At 41.6% G+C, this 20,808-nt stretch overlaps 1 protein-coding gene across 1 annotated transcript in view; it reads right to left on the bottom strand.

The window, feature by feature from the left end:
- Positions 1-1,690: 1,690 nt before the first annotated feature.
- Positions 1,691-20,808, bottom strand: part of SRD5A2 (steroid 5 alpha-reductase 2) — a 35,105-nt gene continuing 15,987 nt past the window's right edge. Inside the window, exons 2-5 of the mRNA XM_075535986.1 lie at positions 7,544-7,707; positions 6,720-6,821; positions 4,014-4,164; positions 1,691-1,757 (exon numbers count right to left, since the gene is read on the bottom strand). Coding sequence (XP_075392101.1) covers positions 1,691-1,757; positions 4,014-4,164; positions 6,720-6,821; positions 7,544-7,707 — 484 coding nt within the window. The remainder of the gene's footprint in view (positions 1,758-4,013; positions 4,165-6,719; positions 6,822-7,543; positions 7,708-20,808) is intronic.

Consider the following 20,808-nt stretch of genomic DNA (forward strand, 5'->3'; position numbering starts at 1 on the left):
TATGACATCTGTAATGAGGACCGCGACATCTTCGAGAAGACAGCAGCAATCAAAAGCTAAAACATGGCTCCAATTTGAAATGGGGGTCAATGCATTGTTGCACTTTTAGCAGTGTGGGGGTGGGCTCGTTGGTAAGGCCCACTTGATCATCTCACAGCTTGCGTAACTGACAAAAGAAAAGGAAGTGTTGATTGGGTAGTTTTGTTGGGAGTGTAGGTTTGCTCTGAACCTGTGTGGCTTCTGAATTTAAATCCGGTCTACTTCGTATAGGTGTAAAATGCAAATGAGTTCTGTTTCTAAATCTTTCCTGAAGTCAAAGTTGTACATTATCTCCTGTGAGTTAGTGGTGTTTGTCTTAATATAAAGTAGGCATGTACCTTTGTGGACATAAACCAAGAAACACTTCTAGAAACTAAAATGCCTTTAGCATATAAATACTGGTGATAATCACAACGTCCTAAGGAGGAAGGCCTTCAACAAGAAGGGCTGACGCGGTGGCTGCCACGATGGGCTCAAACACAACAATAATCGTGAAGAAGGCGCAGGACCATGTCACTCGGTTGTATAGAGGGTCCCTCCGAGGAAGTACCAACTCGATGGCACCTAACAACAACAACTATCACAATTGTGTGTGTGTATCAATCAAAAGACTTTAATAAGAAAGCAAAGAGACAATCTACAGTATGGGAGAAATATTTTATAATCACATATTTGATCATCATTCTATACAAAGGATATTAAGATTAGTACAACCTAACAATAACAAAACAAGTGATCCAATTTAAAAATAGGCAAATGACTTAAATTAATTAAAAAAACATACATGAGAGATATTCACGGCTATTAGTCACTATCAGAATGGAAATCAAAATCACAGTGAGAGATTATTACATGCCCATCAGGATGACAATTATTAGAAAAATAATGATTGAAAGGATTTGGGAAAATTGTACCCTTGCTCATCCATTGCTGATGAGAATCTAAAAAGAGGCATCCGATATGGAAACAAGTTCAACAGTTCCTCCAAAAGTTAAACATAAAATTTGCCTAAAACCAAATTCGCTGCCATTGAGTCGATTTCACCTGATAGCAAAAACATTTCGAAATAATGTTTTAAATAATGTTATTGGCATATAATTCATCGATGAAACAATTCAATCACCTTAAGAAGAGTCGTGCAGGATGACTGTCCCCACCACCCACTTTAGAACAATTATAACGTGTGGATATGTGTTGTGATTATTATGGACTATTGTATGTCGGACCTGGAACTAGCAGGCTTCCCCAATGTCGATCGTAACTACACGTTATGCATCCATCGGACACGCATAACCCAGGGACAGCCTGTGCTTTTATAATAAGGCCCACAAACACTGCCCTTTATAAACACTTTCGTGGCTCCAGCACCAACATGGGTAAAGGTAGGGAAAGGGCATCACTCTGTACAAGGAAGTGCTGGAAGGGGGTGTGTCCTGTGGAAAGAGACCTTGTTGTCCCGTCAGTCGGACTGAGATGAGATGCAGTTGTGACAGGAGGAGACGCAGCATTCAGCATGGCTAGGCCAACCACCAGCACACCAAGAGGCCAACTGTGATGTACGCAAGCATGACTTGGAAAGTTATGAGTTTAGCAGCCTGATGATTTCCATTGGCATTGTGGTGGCTTTAGTCCCTTTTAAACTCTGGTTTCCTTAAAAGATAAATGGGATGAGGGCTTTCCTCGATTTGGGGTAATTCTTAAAAACCTTGAGGTAGAACCTAAAAGACAGAAAAGCAAGTATTACAAGCGCAGGCCAGCAGGGGTGAGGAGCTAAGATTTCATATGTCTGAGATCCTGTGACAAGCCAGCCTACACGTACTTGGGTCATGAAAGTCATTTGTCCATTTTGTTTCTTGTCACTACAATGTACCTTTTATCTTTTTTCAAGTTTCTTAGTTCTGTGGTGAATATGTAGGGAGTGAAATGTAATAAGCAAAAAGAGTCTCTGGCATTTGGCTTTGAGCTGGGGAATACCCAGCAGCCCCAAAGACCACAGGCAAGGTTGACCCCCCAAAACCTGAGAGTTTCCCTGGAAAATAAATATCCTTTCATGAAACATGGGCATGCCAAGAAAATGTTGCCTTATTATTTTACAAAAGCTGTCTTCTTTAGCTACCTTAGCCCTGTTCACTAAATAAAACTGGTAGTATGCCAGTTACCGGCAAGGTGATGAAGTACTCTATAGTCTGAATTGGGAGACAACTCTAAACGAAGATGCCTTCTGGGGCCAACTGATGGAATAGAATACAACACATTTGAGGCCTGTTGTTGTTGCCCCAGATGGAAACTTCTGGTGGAATTGCTGCCTCCCCTGACCTGCACTTCTCACCCGACCTCCAGCCACCCCCTTCTGCTCCAGGTCCTCTCTGCCTCTGGTGGGCAACCGAGCCGACCTGCGGCACTGAGAACCAGGACCCCTACTCTCTTACGAACTAAGGAGCCCTCTTCTACCCTTTCCCGCTGCATCTAGTGGAGAAGCCATGGGAGAGCTGTGGTTTCAATCATTTCTGACAGGCCCGGGTTTCTGGGTAAAGTCTGCTCTGAAGAACAAGAACCGACTACTCTAAGTTTAACCTTCACACTATAAAGCCAGCCGTTAGGCTGAAACACTCGGATTATGGTCAAGGGTTCTCTCTGGCTTTAATTCCACGTCTGCTCCCCCGTTTGGGAAAGCCATTTTAGGGGGTGGCCAAACAAAACAACTCACGGCCATCGAGTGGATAGGACTCGTAGTGACCCTATAGAGCAGGACAACTGCCCGTGTGGCTTCCCGAGAGTGTAACTCTTCATGGAAGTGGGAAGCCTCGTCTTTCTCCCACAGAGCAAGACCTCGCTGGCGGTTCTGAACCCCTGACCTTACAGTGAGTAGCCCAATGTGTAATGACTATGCCCCCAGAGTTCCACTGTAGAGAAGAGATCTGAGATTCACGATGAAACTCTTAGTATGTGTGTGGGCTTTCTCTTCCAGGCATTCTTCCCATCCATAAAACTCAATGGTCATCCAGTCAATTCTGACTCAGAAACCCCACAGGACAGAGTGGAACTGCCCGCCTTTGGGTTTCTGAGGCTGTCCATCTTCCTGGTGTTTGAAAGCCTCATCTTTTCCCTCCGCGACTCTGATGGACGAATTAGGAGACAGGTTGTTCAGGCAATTCCAGGAAGGGTTGCGCAACCCTGTAATTCTAGCATCGCCCAGCAGATGGTGCAGTCCTGAAATCACACCTCGCGTGCCACTGCTCACTCTACCTTCCCAGAAAGTCACCTTGGCTATGATTTGAGTTGGGGAGGAAAGGGGAATATTTTTCAAAAAGCCCGGGTATTACATAGATTCCAGGGAAGATAATCCTTCTGGAATTTCCTGAGCTCTGTGATTACCTGAATTGTTAGTACCACACCTGGAATGAGAAATAGCAGCCCAAAATAGCAACTGCCGGGCGGATGCTTTGCCGGCAGTTCTCAGTCCTGGCCCTGTTTCAGAAACAGCCATGAAGCTTAACGACTACAGGTCGTAGTACGCACTGAGGGGCCCAATGTGAGAAATGCAGCCAAGGGTATTGATTGTAAACAATGAAATAGAAAGGTATGACTTTTACTTGTTCACCAATCGCTATGTCAACCAGTATCCAATTCCAGGTAAGCCCACAAAGAAGTCACAAAACCTGGGCCCACTGACTGTATGTGGGCACAATGCTTCCCAGAGACACACACATGCCTCTGTCTGTGTACATAGGCTGACTCTTGCTCTTTAAAAATCAAAATGAAAAAAGCGAACCCGTTCCTCCTGCTAACCAGATAAAATACAACTTCACTGACAGCCTACAAAAATCAGAATTTACCCATTCAAATTATTCTGTCTACTTTACCAGAATTAATAGTTTGTTTGGTGTTTTTAATCGTAGGTTTTGAAATCTGCTTCCATGGGCTTGGGGGGCATACATCTATATAGATGTCATTCCCTTGATGGAAACACTTACCTGTGGTGGTGAAAAGCTCGCAGCCCAAGGAAGCAGAGTGAGAAAACGGCAAATGCCAGTGCTGGAAGGGACCACGCAGCCAGGGCAAAGCCCATCCACTCAATGATCTCCCCGAGGTAATTGGCTCCCGAGACGTATGTGAACAGTCCACCTGCAGTCAGAAGAGGTAGAAAGACAGCCATCGCCTTGAGTCATTTAGACTTTAGATTCCTCTGTTTTCGTCCAAAGGGTTCTGGGGGTGCTGTGGACTAAGCATTAGTTGGCTAACCAGAAGGGCAAGGGTTCAAACCCACCAGCCCCTCCCAAGGATACAGTGAGGGTGTCTGCTCCCCCTTAAGGATTTACACTCAGAAACCCTAATAGCAGTTCTGCTCCTACTAGGTCATTCCGAATGACTCACTGGCATTTTTTTATTTGTTTTGTTACTTTGTTCCAAGACAAATAAGGCAAGCCAGAACAACATGGTGCTGGAGTCCCCTCCCAGTCCTAGGAGTTTCGTGGAATACTCTCATGAGAAAGAGCATAAAGCAACAACCACCTGCTGACCTTGGGACATCCTGGAATCTAGTGGCTCCACCTGCTTGGTGAGTTTCATTCAACTCTCTAGCAAGTATTAAATGCTAACTTTGGGCAATTATATATTTTTTAAAGAAGTAAGTATATTCTGTCTTTGTATTTGGAACTCTGGTAGTGCTGTTGGGAAAGCCATGGACTGCTAACTGCAAAGTCAGTAGTTCAAACTCACCAGTCACTCTATGAGAGAAAATGGAGGCTCTCTTCTCCTGCAAAGATTTACAGCCTCAGAAGCCCTGTATGGAATTGCCATAAGTTGGAATCTGGTCATCGGCAGTGGGCCGGGTGCCTAGCATTTTCTTTCCCACCTAATCAAGCTTAAAGTAGGGAGTGGAAAGCCCAATCTGCAAGAAGCTGGTGAGATTTCTGATTTTAAATGTTTCATTTCCCATCCAATGAATTCAGTGAATTTGAGAGAGGCTATTGATATTTCTGCTCTTAAAAATTGTATCAAGATAAGAAGCATATTTCTAATGATGTTAAATATTTTCACATCGAGGTTTCTTTTAACCCCTGCTAAACTGGGAAAGTTTCACCAAAACATTTTTTTCTTTCTATCATTACACAAAAGAGCTCGATGGGTTAACCACTGAGCTACTAACTAACTGTAAAGGCAATGTTTTACATATACCAGCTCTCTCCTAGAAAAAGATGAGGCTGGCGAGTTCTCTATAAGGATTTGAAGTCTGGCAAACCCTGTGGGACAAGTCTACTATGTCTTCCAGACAAGATCGTCTAAGCAGAAGAACTTGATGAGCTACCTCTAACAGACCGGCCAGTGAGAACGTTGTGATGAGTAATGGAGCACTGTCTGATACCGCACCAAGAGATGGTCCCTGGGGATGGAGGGCACGCAAACTGGGAGCTGGGAACAGCTGCTTCCTCAAACTAGAGCCAACTTTAATGGCGTGAATGGATGAACTCAGGATTTTCACTTATTGATGTGCATGGCTTAAAATGAAAAGAAACTGCTGCAAACATCTATTAATAATCAGAAAGCAGAAAGTGTGATTATGACTGTAGGAAAACTGGAAAACATCACAAATAAAATGGAATGCACAAAGGCACTAGGCATTAGCAAGTTGAAATGGACTGGAATAGCCATTTTGAATTGGGTATTCATATGGTTGACTGTGCTCAGAATGACAAATAGACACGAAATGGAATGGTATTCATGGTAAAAACACTTCAAGATCTCTCTTGAAGTACAATTCTGTTGGTTCTAAGATAATATCCAGACATCTCCAAGGAGGATAAGCTACTATGACTGTTATTCAAATGTATGCAGCAACCACTAAAGACAAAGATGAAGAAATTGAAGGTTTCCATCAATGTCACCGATTTTAATAGCTCAAACATGCCATCAAGATCCATTAATAATAACTAGTGACTAGAGGTGACAGGGAGCACTAGAACTGATTGTGATTACACAACTCATTTTAAAAGTGATTTAACTAATGGTGCGGGGATGTTCTGAATTAATTGTGGTGATGATTGGATTGTATAATATGTGGACTAGGTGCCAATAAAACTGTTGAAAAATAACGTTATATACTTTAAACTAAATAACTAGTGACTCAAATACAATTGAAACTAAAAGAGAAGCATCAGTAGTTAGAAAGTATGGGCTTGGTTGTAGAACTGACACCGGAGATCACAAGATAAAAATGTTCAAAACCAACGACTTTTTCATCGCAAATGCATTTGTCTTCCAGCAGAATAAGTGGCAGTGACATCTATGGACCTCACCAGATAAAATACTATGAATAAGCTGACTGTATGGGAAGACAAAAAGAGCCCTCAGGGTGGGGTGGTTATTTATTGGAATGCTTACCACAAGGTTGGCAAATCAAAACCACCAGTGTCTCTGTGAAAGAAAGAGGAAGCTTTTTGCGCCCATAAAGGGTTAGTTTCAGAAACCCACCGGGGCAGCTCTACCATGTCCTACAAGGACACTATGAGTTGGAATAGACCCGGTGGCAGTGAGTTTGGTTTGGTTTTTGGAGAGGAAAGATGATGAACAAGCTCAATATCCACAGGACCATGAGCTAACTGTGGAACAGACCATCAATTGCTCATATACAATGCAAATAAAAAGGAAGAATGCGAATCAGGGGGACCGAGAGATATTACCTTGTGGAATCCTATAGGTGGTTTCTCCGGGCTTTCTGAGCTGGCGCATTATATAGTCACTATGAATGTTGATTACCATGCCCAAAATAAATATGAAGACACCTTGGTAAAGAAGAAAGGGGGGGGAGGAGTCAAAATTTTTACTCCAATTTTGGTGTGTTTCCCACAGCAAAAAAAATTTTTCTGAAAATGAAAGGATGTGCATTTCATTTCTAATTCTAAGAATGGTGCTATGCTGTGCCCCCCACCTCACCCCAAGAAAACACCTGGTGAGGCAATTAACCCTGGTCCTAAGTTTGGGTACCGGGGCCATTATGCTTCATAAACAGAGGCATAAATTACATAGTTAAGTTTCATAGGAAATAGTTAGAAATATGTACTTAAGCCTAAAGGTCAGTAATGGAAGGTCTCTAGGCCAGCGGTTCTCAACCTGAGGGTCGTGACCCCTTTGGGCTCAAACGACCTTTTCACAGGGGTTGCCCAACTCATAACAGTAGCAAAATTACAGTTATGAAGTAGCAACAAAAATAATGTTATTGCTGGGGAGTCACCACAACAGGAGGAACTGTATTAAAGGGTCGCAGCATTAGGAAGGTTGAGAACCACTGCTCTAGGGGATTTTGATATGGGAATCAGTGTGTCGATGTGTGTGTATTTAATCTCCCTGCCTGCTATATAGAGGGAAAGACTAGGATAGGTGTGAAACACAGGGAGAATAGAATCATTTACTATTGCAGTAGTATGCAGAGAATTAATGCTGGTGAATGATAGAATTCCAGGAGGGATATTAGGTGGAGTGGTGAGAAGTGATCGCATATACTTACCCAAGCCAAATCTTATATCTGTGTACCAGTTAGAAGGATATTCAGCACAATAAATCAGATGGTGGCCTTGAAGGAATCCATTTCCAAGACAGAAAATAAGGCTTTTGAAAAAGATTTCAACTGGATAAGGCCTCCCTCTAGTGAGCAATGAGTAAATGAATGTTCTGGAGAAGATGGAAAGACAAGTTAAATCTATGATACAAATACATAAAAATTATAGTCAAACAACGAGAGAGGAAAGTTTCAAATGGATAACACTTCAAGGTAGTTTTTCAAAGTAACTTTCCCTTAAGTATGTAGAATGAAATAACACTGGTTCTAGAGCAAGCATTTATGCTATTGCACTGTTATTGATAGTCACCAATATTTCCTTATTGGGCTGTATTCTCATAGCAGCTGCAAGAAGTAAATACTCTCCTCGCTTCTCACAGTAGTTAATGCGTGTGTTTCTATAAGCCCTGGACTGGAGATGAGCATTACATAAATCTATAAGTGAAATCTACTTTGTATTGGAAGAAATGTAAATCCTGGCTTATTCCAAGTAACAATGGAATGGCATTTTGGTAGCAATCATCCACCATGTGCTTATAATGTGAGGGGGTACCCCCCAAATGGGAAAGGATACTCCAATGGGCAGAGCTTTCATAATTATGCATTGTTCCCCCTAGATGAACATCAAGCAACCAGCTCTGAGTGAGTGCACCCAGTGGCATCACCTGGGAAGGTTCTCTCTGGTCACAGTGAATTTTTCCGAAAAGCAGTTTTGCTCATACCTTGTTTTCTGTGATGACAAATTTAAGGAAACAGTGAGTCGCTGTGAAATTTTGTTTCCTGCTCAGGAAAAATGCCATAGAAACTGTTGTGATGTTGAACACAGCTTACAAGGGCAGCACTATGGGAAATAGACAGATGCCATCACTCCAGAAGTCTCTGGCATGTCTCTCCCTCTTCACAAGACCACCATTATCCCACCAGGCACAGGTAGCTTATCAATATTAATCATTCCCTTTCATTTCTTCACAGTTTACCATACCCTTATTTGTATGTGTCCCTAAAAATTTTAACTCTTTATAAACCAAATCATTCATACTCTATGATGGTTGAAATATCCCTTAGTTTTTGTTTCTTTGACCCATCATTATATTTGTGAGACTCAAGCATGGTGTGCATACTTGTAGTTCATTCACTTCCACTGCTGTATATTATTATTGTGATGGTTAGATTTCAGTCACCTTGAACCTGTGTGAAAGGGTAGGGGTCGTCCAACCTGTCAATCAGTTCACACAGCCTGAGGAAGCTTCCTCAGGGGAGTGGCCTTTTCTATAATATAAGAGACACACTGGGAACTTCTCCTCTCTTGCCCTTTGTTTTCCTCCTCACTGGATTCTATTCCTGCCTCCGTGATGGTCCCATATGGGCTGTCAACCTGGAGAACAATTGGAGCCCTGCCATATTCCCACTGACCTAAGCTCATGGGTGCTCAGCACCCACCAGGATGTAATGTCCCAGCTTCCCAGTTTCACCTTTCCACATCATCAGCTTGCAGCTATGTGGAGTCTAAAGACAGCGCTGGCTAGCTTTGGACCGATGAACTTGCATTAGATTGCGCTGGGACACCATCTTGATATAAAATTACATCTTTCTTTTTATACATAAAGTTCTTTTTTTATGCGTTATATGAATGTCGCTGGTTTTGTTTGCCTAAACAACCCAGCTTACCACAATTCTCATTGTTGAGTGTCCTAAATCTGTATTTTATTTTGATGGCTATTTCAGTTGTGCGACCTAGTATAAACACTAGTCAGTCTGTTGCCTTTGCTTTAATTTTGACTCATGATAATGAGGGAATTGACATAGCAGAAATGCTGATTTAAACTTTCACCCTCAAAAACTATGAGAAAACTAATATCTGTTCTGTTCTTTGCAGCCATCCATATGTGCTAGAGCAGGCGAGTTAGTCTGCTGACAGTCAAAAATAAAGAGGGGGTTTGTGAGTGAACGGGAGACCATGTCAAGGAGTCCAGTAAGAAAAAGAATGTTTAGAAACTGACTATGGTAGCAATTGTACAATTCTACTTGACATGATTGAACTATGCAATGACGTGGTGTATGCATTAGCTCCCAATTAATAATAAATTTTTAAAAACTAGAAATATAGCATAATGTTAGATTTAATTTGTGACCATGAGGTCACTCACTATGGGTTAATTTGATTTTTGTAAACAGGTTTATTTAAGTCAGAATGTAGAAATTTTAAAGAATCCAAGAAAACTAAACTTAGATAAAATAAGAAAAAGTTTTAAATTAATTGGCATTATTTCAACAGTGTTTTAAATACCAATACAGGCATATAAATAATTTTTAAATCCTTTAAGTGATGTGCTAATAATATTACAATAGAGTAGATATTGTTGTCTTAGAGAGAGTAAGAAGCTGTTTGTTCATCTTCCTAACTTTTAAAGAGCTCTTTTAAGAGGCATACAAGAATAATGGCTGAAGGACTCATTATTAGATATAATCAAAAAAACTTTGCTCATCTGATTGGAAGTTGAATTAGCAATAGTAGCAAAGAATTAGATTTCTCTCCATGAAGAAAATGTGTTTGTCTGTTTTTTTGTTTATTTGTTTTCTTACTAGCCTGGAAATCGAATCCATTCTCTGAATCATCTGGCTTCCCGGTGGAAAGTGGATTAGAGTCACCAAATCGCATGGTCTCAGGAAGAGCTTGTGCTCAAGCCTTTCTCATAACTCCGCGTCGTGGTTTGCTGTGTTCCTCACCCAACAGTCACAAAGTTACTTTCATGACTTTTTATATTGCTGTAGGACAGGCATGGTCTAGAGGACCATATGAAACTATTCCCCCCAGAGGGTCGTGAGACATCCAATTGTTGAGGCATCATTGATGTGGATCTTACTGTGTGGTTTGATTGCTTGTAGATATAGCTTGTGTCATTTTTTAAAATTATACTTTTTGTTATAATTATATTTTATTTATCATTTAATTTTAATTATGTAAGATATCATTTTAATTGCTAACTTGTTTCTTCAGGACCTGTCCACTTGCCTACAATGCTGGATTGAGATTTGCCTCTTGACTTGGTGACTTTTAAATGTATTTGCCCTCCTTGATTTTAAACATGTGTATCACATTCAATAAGGAAACTATAACATTTAGAGTGACATCCCCCTGTAAAAAAAAAATCTTGGTGTGATCTGGGTTGAAAACTAGAAAGGCTGAAAGTGAGTTTTTCCTTTTTTTTTTTTGTTTTGTTTTGTGGGGGGTTTGAGGGGAGGGAGTTGTTTTTAAGAAAGAAAAGAAACTTTTCTGAAAGTCATGCCTGCTTTACCATCTCTCACATAGTACTAGCTGACTTAAGGGAATGGATTACCTTGTAGAAAGAGAATGAAAGTGGACTTTGCTCGGATAAAAAAGAACAAGAAACAACAAAAAATCATATCATTGTAAATGTGTGAGTGCAGAGTGGAGTCTCAAAGCCCATCGGCTGCCAATCAGACACCCACTTACTGAAGAGTTGTGGGGAGGATATGAGGCAGTCAGGGTGCAGGGTAGCAACAAAGAAACATGTAACTTTCCTCTAGTTCTTAAATACTTCCCCCCGCCCCCCACTGTCATGATCCCAATTCTGCCTTACAAATCTGGCTAGACCAGAGGATGTACATTGGTACAGCTAGGAACTGGAAACACGGAATCCAGGACAGATGACTCCTCCCGGACCAGTGGTGAGAGTGGCAATGCCTGGAGGGTGGAGGGAACATGAGATAGAAAGGGGAAACTGATTACAAGAATCTACGTATAGCCTCCTCCCTGGGGGATGGACAGCAGAGAAGAGGGAAGGGGAAAATGTAGGACAGCATAACATATGACAAAATAATAAAAATTTATGAATTATGAAGGGTTCATGAAGTAATGGGGGAGTGGGGAGGGAGGGGGAAGGCAAATGTTTTGAGAATAATGATGGCAACAAATGTACATATGCGCTTGACACAATAGATGTATGTATGGATAGTGATAAGAATTGTATGAGCCCCCAATAAAATGATTTTTTTTAATTTTAAAAAGAACAAGAAACAATGTAGTCCTCTAAACTTTTGTGATATTAGATCAAATTTCGTAGATTCATTCTGAAAATAGAGAAAGGTTCGTGAACCTTCACAAAATTACATGAGTGATTATATTTTCCATAGTAAATGCAAATGATCGCAGTAAGTCTATTTGGCCAGTGTGTTAGTCAAGTTGAGAAAAGATTACAAATAGATTATTCCAGAAATTTCTCAATCATACAACTCAGAAATAATGACAGAAAGTTTGGTAACTTAGGATGTTGTTTTTGAGTCCTTAACTTTGTTTGGTTTTGCATTATTTTGTGGATTTCCTACTTATGTCTTTAAGAAAAGCATATGTATTTATGTATATATTTCACTATGACTTAACAATGGCCACACCAAGCTCTATCACCTACAGAAAAGGTTTTGCTTTATGGGCCCACTTGGACTTATTAAAAGGACTAACATCCCGAGTCAGAGCCCACCAGGGTAAATCAAGAGTTCTATAACACTGGAAGATAACGAGGTGCGTGAATTATCATTGATCTTACATTTGCCAAGAATGGACATAGCAACGAAGTTGATGGAGTGCTTCCGTAGGCAGCTCTATGTGTGCGAATATTGTTGGCATTCTAAAGGCATCCTCTGACTTTTCTCATTTCTCTCAGATTGTTTACCTTGTGGGTTTATTTAAGTATCCTGGTCTCAAATGGAAAGGCTCTATTAGCCGATTTGACAGATTTACAGAATAATGATTAGGGAAGCTAGGAAGATTTGAGCTATGCCTTTTAAGATAGAATACCAGATTTCATCCTAAGCTCCTTGCTCACATCCAACCTAGGTTTCTGCAGCATTATGTAGCTGCTGCTAGAGTTATTCAGATACAGACAGACACCTCGTGATACTTCTTGATTAGTCTGACACATTATTTTCAGACATTTCGGGTAACATGGTTAAATAGTTCTGTTCTATCTCTGGCTCTATTAGAAGTTGAGATAATCCACTTGGGGACCATTTGCTCCTAAGTGCTTTTTGACCTTTGGGTCTGATTCAATATATCTAAAGCAAAAGACTTCAGGGGTAAAAATTAGACTAGTCATTTGAGTTTAGAGAAGGCGATGCATTCATTAAATTTGGTCTCACAAACAATGTTGTGATGTTTCTGTCTAATATTTATGATCTATTTACCACTCCCTTACTTTGAAAATCATTCCTCTGTGGAGGTCTCACCTCTGCTAGAATCATATTTTCAGTTGGGGGGTAAATAAGAAAGGACCAAATATGATATTATCCTACAGTCACCCTGATTTAATAGACACCTCTATGAAAACCTGTGACCAGATGAGGTGAGAGGTCAATCTGTTTCTGAGAAAGCAATCTCACATCTCTTGGTGAGTAAACTAGAGAATAACTTTCCTTTAGAGAAAGCCCTAACATTGCTTAGCATAGAACCTTCATTAAAAATCTGCCCTGCGGAAGGACCTTGGGCCTCTACTCAAACACTCCTTCAATGCATGAATACTTTCTTTTATTAAATTGGAACTCTATGATGCTCACTCTCCCGACACAATGGCTGGAGCCAAAGTGGGTGAACAAGTAAATGTGGTGAAGAAAGCTGATGGTACCCGGCTATCAAAAGAGATAGTGACTGGGGTCTTAAAGGCTTGAAGATAAACAGCGGCCATCTAGCTCAGAAGCAACAAAGCCCACATGGAAGAACACACCAGCCGGTGTGATCGAGTGGTCCCGAAGGGATCAGTTATCAGGCATCAAAGAACAAAAAAATCATATCATTGACTGCACACCTCCATGATAGGATCGCTGAAGACAAATGGGTGCATAAGCAAATGTGGCGAAGAAAGCTGATGGTGCCCAGCTATCAAAAGAGATAGTGTCTGGGGTCTTAAAGGCTTGAAGGTGAATAAGCGGCCATCTAGCTCAGAAGCAAAAAAGCCCACATGGAAGAAGCACACCAGCCAGTGAGATCACGAGGTACCAAAGGGACCAGGTATAAAGGCGGCATCATGCAAAAAAAAAAGATATATGTGTGTATATGTATATATGTGTGTGTCTACATATGTATATGTATGTGTATATATATACCATATTGAATGAAGGGGGAAGTGCAGAGTGGAGACCCAAGGCCCAAGTGTCGGCCAATGGAGATCCCCTCACAGAGGGGTTCAGGAGAGGAGATGGGTCAATGAGGGTGCGAGGTAGTACCGATGAAGAACACAGCTTTTCCCCCGGGTCCTGGATGCTTCCTCCCCCCAACTACCATGATCTGAATTCTACCTTGCAGGGCTGGATAGGGCAGAGGTTGTACACCGGTGCATATGGGGGCTGGAGTCACAGGGAATCCAGAGTGGATACCTTCAGGACCAGGGGTGTGAGGTGCGATGCTGAGAGAGCGGAGGGTGAGTGGGTTGGAAAGGGGGAACTGATTACAGGGGTCCACATGTGACCTCCTCACTGGGAGAGGGACGGCAGAGAAGGGGGGGAGAGACTCTGGATAGGGCAAGATATGACAAAACAATGATGTATAAATTACCAAGGGCACATGAGGGAGGGGGGAGCGGGGAGGGAGGGGAAAAAAAAAAGAAGACCTGATGCAAAGGGCTTAAGTGGAGAGTGAATGCTTTGAGAATGATTGGGGCGGGGAATGTATGGATGTGCTTTATACAATTAATGTATGTATATGTATGGATTGTGATAAGAGTTGTGTGAGTCCCTAATAAAATGTAAAAAAAGAAAAAAAGAATGATGAGGGCAACAAATGTATAAGGGTGCTTTGCTCAATTGATGTATGTATGGATTGTGATAAGAGTTGTATGAGCCCCAATAAAAATATTTATTAATTTTAAAAAAATCTGCCCTGTAGAATAGGTATCAGAAGTTCAAAAAAAAACCAATCAAATTGACATGAAGGAGCACAGACAAAGTGGAGACCCAAACCCACCTGTTAGATAATTGGACAGTCCCTCACAGAAGGGTCACATGGCAGGGATGATACATGCAAGGTGCAGTATAGCACCTTAATATTTCATCCCTTACTATTATGGTCTTAGTTTTACCTCATTAATCTTGTTAAACCAGCATATGTTCATTTGCATGAAATCCCAGATAGATAAGCCCTTCAGAAATAGTAACAGGAGTAATGACTCCCTGACGGTAAGGAAAGAAATGGGGGGAGGGGAGAAGGGGGAACTGATAGCAATGTTGACTATATAACTCCCACGATAGGAGAATGAATAGCAGAATGGTACATGAACGGATACATTTGATTGGGGTATGATTCAGCAAAATAATAATAATATATATAATATAACAACAAAGGTTCCTGGGGGATAGGGTGGGGGAGCGAGGAGATAAAGGGAAGCTGATATGAAAGTTTGAGGAGAAAGAAAATGTTTTGAAAATGATGGTGGCAGCAATTGTACAATTATGCTTGATATAATTAAACTATGAATTGTTATAATATCTGTAAGAGCTCCCAATAAAATGGGGTGGGGGGCTACCCTGTATGTTTCTAATCTGGCATTTCTGACCAGTTTTGTTCTCTGCCTTTTGTTGATACAGCCTGGTACTATAGTCTACTTGGATTTTATCATTTATCTTTTTGAAGTGTTCAATTTTCTTCACAGGGCCTACGAAGCAGACTCATGAAGTGAACTTTACCTTAAACACATCTGTTGCAGATGAAAAGAGCAGAAATACTCCTTTGGCCTAAAACGGAAGCCCCCTAGTCTGAGAAGTAGCAGAGGACTGTTATCATGGACTCTGAAGTCACTGAACTCAAGTTCAAATCTCTATTGCTTTGAGGTTACCCAATACTTGACAACTCAAGACAACCATATATTTTCTATTTTTATTCTTTCTTGGCATCCTGTGATGTGCCCTCATTCTATAAAGAGATACCTTATATCTAACCCTATTGTTCCTTAAACAGTGCTGTATCAGTTAAGCTCTTTAATCTGCATAAGTAAATGTTCTAAGTATTTTAGTCTAAAAAGGCTTTCAGATTTATGATATATGCATATATGGTTGCTGTTAGGCACCATTGAGTTAGCTCTGACCCAGAATGACCCTATGCACAACAGAATGAAACACTGCCCGGCCCTGCTCCATCCTCACAAATTTCCTACACTGGAACCCATTGTTGCAGCCATTGTGTCAATCCATCTCCTTGAGGACTTTCCTCCTCTTTGATGCCCCTCTACTTGACCAAACACAATGTCTTTCTCCAGAGACCAGTCTCTCCTGACAACATGTCAGAAGTATGTAAGAATATATATCTATATAGATATATATAGATATGGCTTTCAACTGACACTTAATTGAAGCCTTAACCTAAGAACAGTTTGTTCTTATAATGTGGTCCTCCTCAGTATTGACACCCTCATGCATGTTCACTGAAGAGATGGAGCAATGCAAAGGGTGCTGCAGAAATCAGATGGTGCCCAGCTATCAGGAAGAATAGTGTCTGGCTCTTAAGGACTTGTCACAAAGATAGCATCCATCTAAGTGTCAATCAATTCCACGTAAAAGAAGCACACCAACCTGTGTTGTCAAAGGATTATTCATAATATAATCCATAATCAGAGGGAAGAATTGTATTTGAGTTTAAATTCTGACTAGTGTGGGAGACTATGACAGTGGCGCACAAAAGACATTTGCAGAGTCCCCACATAAAGTGAGTCGCTACTGAGTTCATTCTGATCCTTAACCAAGGATGGAGCATCTTAAACCGATCTGAAGGTTATGAGCTAATTTAGATGAAGAGTGGGAAATGACAGAGAGGGTGAAAGAGTGAATCTACTGGTAAGAAAAAAACTAGATCCCCCAATACAATAGCACCTCGCCCTGCTAAGCAGCCATTGCAGGATACCCATCTTCCGGACATGATCACTGAAGACAGCCGTGTGTGTAAGCAAATGTGGTGAAGAAAGCTGATGGTGCCCGGCTATCAAAAAAAGATATAGCGTCTGGGGTCTTAAAGGCTTGAAGGCAAATAAGCGGCCATCTAGCTCAGAAGCAACAAAGCCCACAGAGAAGAAGCACACGGCCTAAGCGAACACAAGGTGTTGAATGGACCATGTAGCAGATACAAAGGAACAAAAACAATCATTGTGTGATCACCTTCCTCACATAATGGCTGAAGACGAAAGTGTGCATAAGCAAGTGTGGTGAAGAAGGCGGATGGTGCCCGGCTACTGAGAGATATAGCGTCTGGGGACTTAAAGGCTTGAAAGCAAACAAGCGGCCATCTAGCCCAGAAGCAACCGAGCCCACACGGAAGCAGCACACCAACATAGGTGACCATGAAGGACAGAGGAGACCAGGTCTCCAACATCAAAGGTGGGGTGGTGGTGAGAATCACATCACCGTGAAAGAGGGGGAGTGCATGATGGGGACCCAATGCCCACCTGTAGAGAGCTGAACACCCCTTCCAGAGGGGTAGTGAGGAGGAGATGGGCCACACAGGGTTCAGTGTAACAACAATGAAACTCAAAACCTTCCTCTAGTTCCTGAACGCTTCCTCCCCTCCCAATCATCATGACCCCAACCCTACCTTGCCTTGCGGACCTGGTTGTACCAGAGGATGTACAGCGGTGCAGTGGGGATCTGGAGGCACAGGGAATCTAGGACAGACGAACCCTTCAACACCAGCGGTGGGAGAGGCGACACCAGGAGGGAAGGGCATGTAGAAAGGGAGAACCGATCTCGGAGATCTATGTGTAACCTCCTCTCTGGGAGATTCTCAAGGGGGAGGCGGGTGAGGGGAGACGCCGGGGAGTGTAAGATAAGATATAATAATTATTTATAAACTATCAAGGGACCAGGGGTAGGATCGGGGAGGGAGGGGGATGGGGGAAAAAAAAGGGAAACCGAGCTGATTCCAGGAATCCAAGTGGAAGGTGAATTATGAGAGTGACGAGTGCAACGAATGTATAAGGGTGCTTTGCTCATTTGATGTATGCACAGATTGTGATAAGAGCCTTATGAGCCCCAATAAAAAGATTAAAAAAAAAAAAGAAAATGATTAGGGCAAAGAATGTACGGATGTGCTTTATACAATTGATGTATGTATATGTATATGTATGGATTGTGATAAGAGTTGTATGAGCCCCTAATAAAATGTAAATTAATTAATTAATTAATTTAAAAAAATACTAGAAGCAAAATAACTGAAGATTCAGTTTCTAAAAAAATCTAAAATGCAACAGCCCCCACCCTTGCAGCAAAAATTCCTTTTAAGCTTAATCAGCAAGGATGTTCTAACTCAGGAAGATGTCAACAAGGAAGGACGCATGACGCTTCGAGGGATGATGATCTAATGGCCCCTGGAGAAATGCAGGTAGAGATGAATTCCTTATGATCCCTGTCACATCTGCTTCTCAGATTACCAATTGTGTCCTGTGATCATTATAAAAACTTCCACATCTCTTCCTGTAATCATTGTAGAAAACAACACAACCGCCTGTTTCTTGCCACATCCTTGAAGGTACCTTGACTCGCTGGGTCAGAGGAGAAGTCTGGTCATTTTCCTCCTTCAGGCACTCGCAGGAATAAACTTAGAATTTCTCAAAGTGACCTGGTCTCTTGACTAATAAGGGACAGGCTTCACAAACCCCTTGCTTGTAGTGGACAACATTTGTGTTCTTGCTGTTACGGTACCAGTACGTAAGAGAAATAGCACCAAGTATCTCTAGAAGATGCAGTCAGTTGCGTGAGTAGTTAGCTCAGACAGCCTCCTTTAACATGAATTCAGGTTGCCTCTCCTCTTTCATCTATGCTTATTGTCTGAAAGGATTTCCTTGGAGCCAGGAGATTGAGATAAGGCAAGTCAGCTTTATTGATGGTGTTAAGATGGAATTGTGTCCTTCACAGGTAGATGTTATAAACCCCAACTCTATACCTGGGGTTTCAAGCCCATTTGGAACTGAGTTGTCTTTGTTGTGTTAATGAGCGGCATTAGGTTGATATGCTGATCATTTTCAGATATGTCTTAAGTACCTTTTGGGACATATAAAAGAGATTATAAAAGCAAGCAAATGAAGCAGAGAAGGGAGAATTTGGCTCAGGGACAGCAGCTCAAAGTGACATTTCTCCAGAGTCAACAGAATTTCCCCAGAGCCAACACTCTAAATTTAGGCATCTAGCCTCCCAAACTGTGAGAAAATAAATTTATTTTTGGCAAAACTACCCCCTTTGAGTCTTTCTGATTTAGCAGCACTAGATGACTAAAACAAATTTGGTAGTAGGATTGTGGAGTGCTGCTCTCACAGATACATAAAATGCAGGCGATGTTTGGGAATTGAACAAAGGCTGGAAGAGTTTTAAGGGACTTGACAGGAAAAGGTTAGATGTTCTTGAAGACACTGTTGGTTAGAATTATGGACCTGAAAGGCACTTCTGGCAAGGGTGCAAAAGGGAGTGGGAAAAGCTAGAAAGAAAGTCACTATCACCTAGAGAATACACATGACACATGACTGCTGCTAGAAATGTGGATATTAAATATGTTTCTAGTGAAACATATTTCTAGAAGAAATCCCTGAGCACATGATTAGGCAGTGGAGGTAGAGCAATGCCTTGTAAGCAGTGGCAAAGAACTTGATTGAATTATATTCAAATATTTGGCAGAAGGTAGAATGCGTGAGGTAGTTAGTTTATTGTGCCAAGTTGGCCGGTAAACACAGTGAGGTTAATTGAAAGGCAGAGGGATAAATGGCTCAGTGAGCCTCGCCTTTTCGAGTTCTCAGGTCTGTTGCTTTGTGATGGTTGGACCAGGTTAAGGCTGCCTTAGCCAGTTCCCTGCTCCAGCTGGCAAGTCTCATTTCCTGTAAGACACCCCCAAGGAGAAGTCGCATGGACCTATCCCAATGTAGCTCTAGGTGCTGGAGTAGCCGTGTGGAGACCCCTGCCAGTGCTGAGATGCTTACACATTCACTGACTCAGCCTTGGCTTTCCTCCTGTAGTCAGCATCATTGCATGTGTTTTGTGAGATGAAGGAGGACTTTGTGGATTGGTGTTGGACATATGGGTTAATGGGTTAATGTTGGACTGAGGGCTTGGGCAGCATTGGGTTGGGAGGTTTTCTTGATGTGCACATAACCTTTGTATAAAACTCTCTCTTATACATGAGTTTCTGTGGATTTGTTTCTCTAAAATATTCAGACTAACACAATGTGTATATGATGAACTTGGATATTTAGTTCCAATATTCCACAATATCGAAGTTTCTAAGCAAGATATTAAAGAGGCCAAGGGATTTCTCCCTGCCATTTAGAGTAAATGGGAGAAGAAAGAGAAGGACATAACAATGAACTGCACACAATAAAAATGTAAGCAAAATGAGAAGATTTGGGAAATTCTGTTGTTCACACGACGGGCATGGGTGCACATCCTTCTGTTTGGCTTGAAAACGCAGAATGTCACTTGCTCGTCACTGAGAGGCTAGAAATGCAAGTGCTGAGGGCCAGCTCTGGAGGAAGGCTTTCCCTCTGTCAACTCTGGAAGAAGGTCTTTGTGTCCTTTCAACATCTGTAGGCCAGGCCCTCCTGAGACATTTCCAGGGGTCTTGGCATCAACCTTCCCCTGGGTCTAGGAAGCATCTCAAGTTCAAAGGTTGCACTTTCCTCCTGGCTCTTCCTTGAGTCCTTAGTAGGTCCCGCTCTCCACTCACTCTTCTCTCCTTTTATCTTTTGTAAAACGAAAGGTGTAGCTAGAGCCAAGAAGTGCCTTTAGCAAGACAGTGAATGGTGGTGACTTGTAGAACTTAAAGGATATAACTCAAGGTACACCCCACCTTAATCCCGCTTTATAGGATTAAAACACAGGACGACTACACTGTTACATAATTGCCAATTTGTATCATCACATAACTGCCAAACCACTGAAAATCAAGTTGACACAAGTCGTCTGTGAGATGAAATTCAATCTATGCCACTATGTAAAGAAATTTTTTTTCTTTTTCTTGGGGGCTCATAGAGCTCTTATCACAATCCATACATATATGTTAGTACATACATTGCCATCATCATTTTCAAAACATTTTCTTTATACTTGAGCCCTTAGTATCTGCTCCTCATTTTTCCCTCCTTCTTTTATGAACCCTTGACAATTTATAAATTATTATTATTTTTTCATGTCTTACATTAACTAATGTCTCCCTTCACCCACTTTTCTGTTGTCTGCAT

Source organism: Tenrec ecaudatus, chromosome 17 (assembly GCF_050624435.1).
Source record: "Tenrec ecaudatus isolate mTenEca1 chromosome 17, mTenEca1.hap1, whole genome shotgun sequence".
Taxonomy (NCBI): Eukaryota; Metazoa; Chordata; class Mammalia; order Afrosoricida; family Tenrecidae; genus Tenrec; species Tenrec ecaudatus.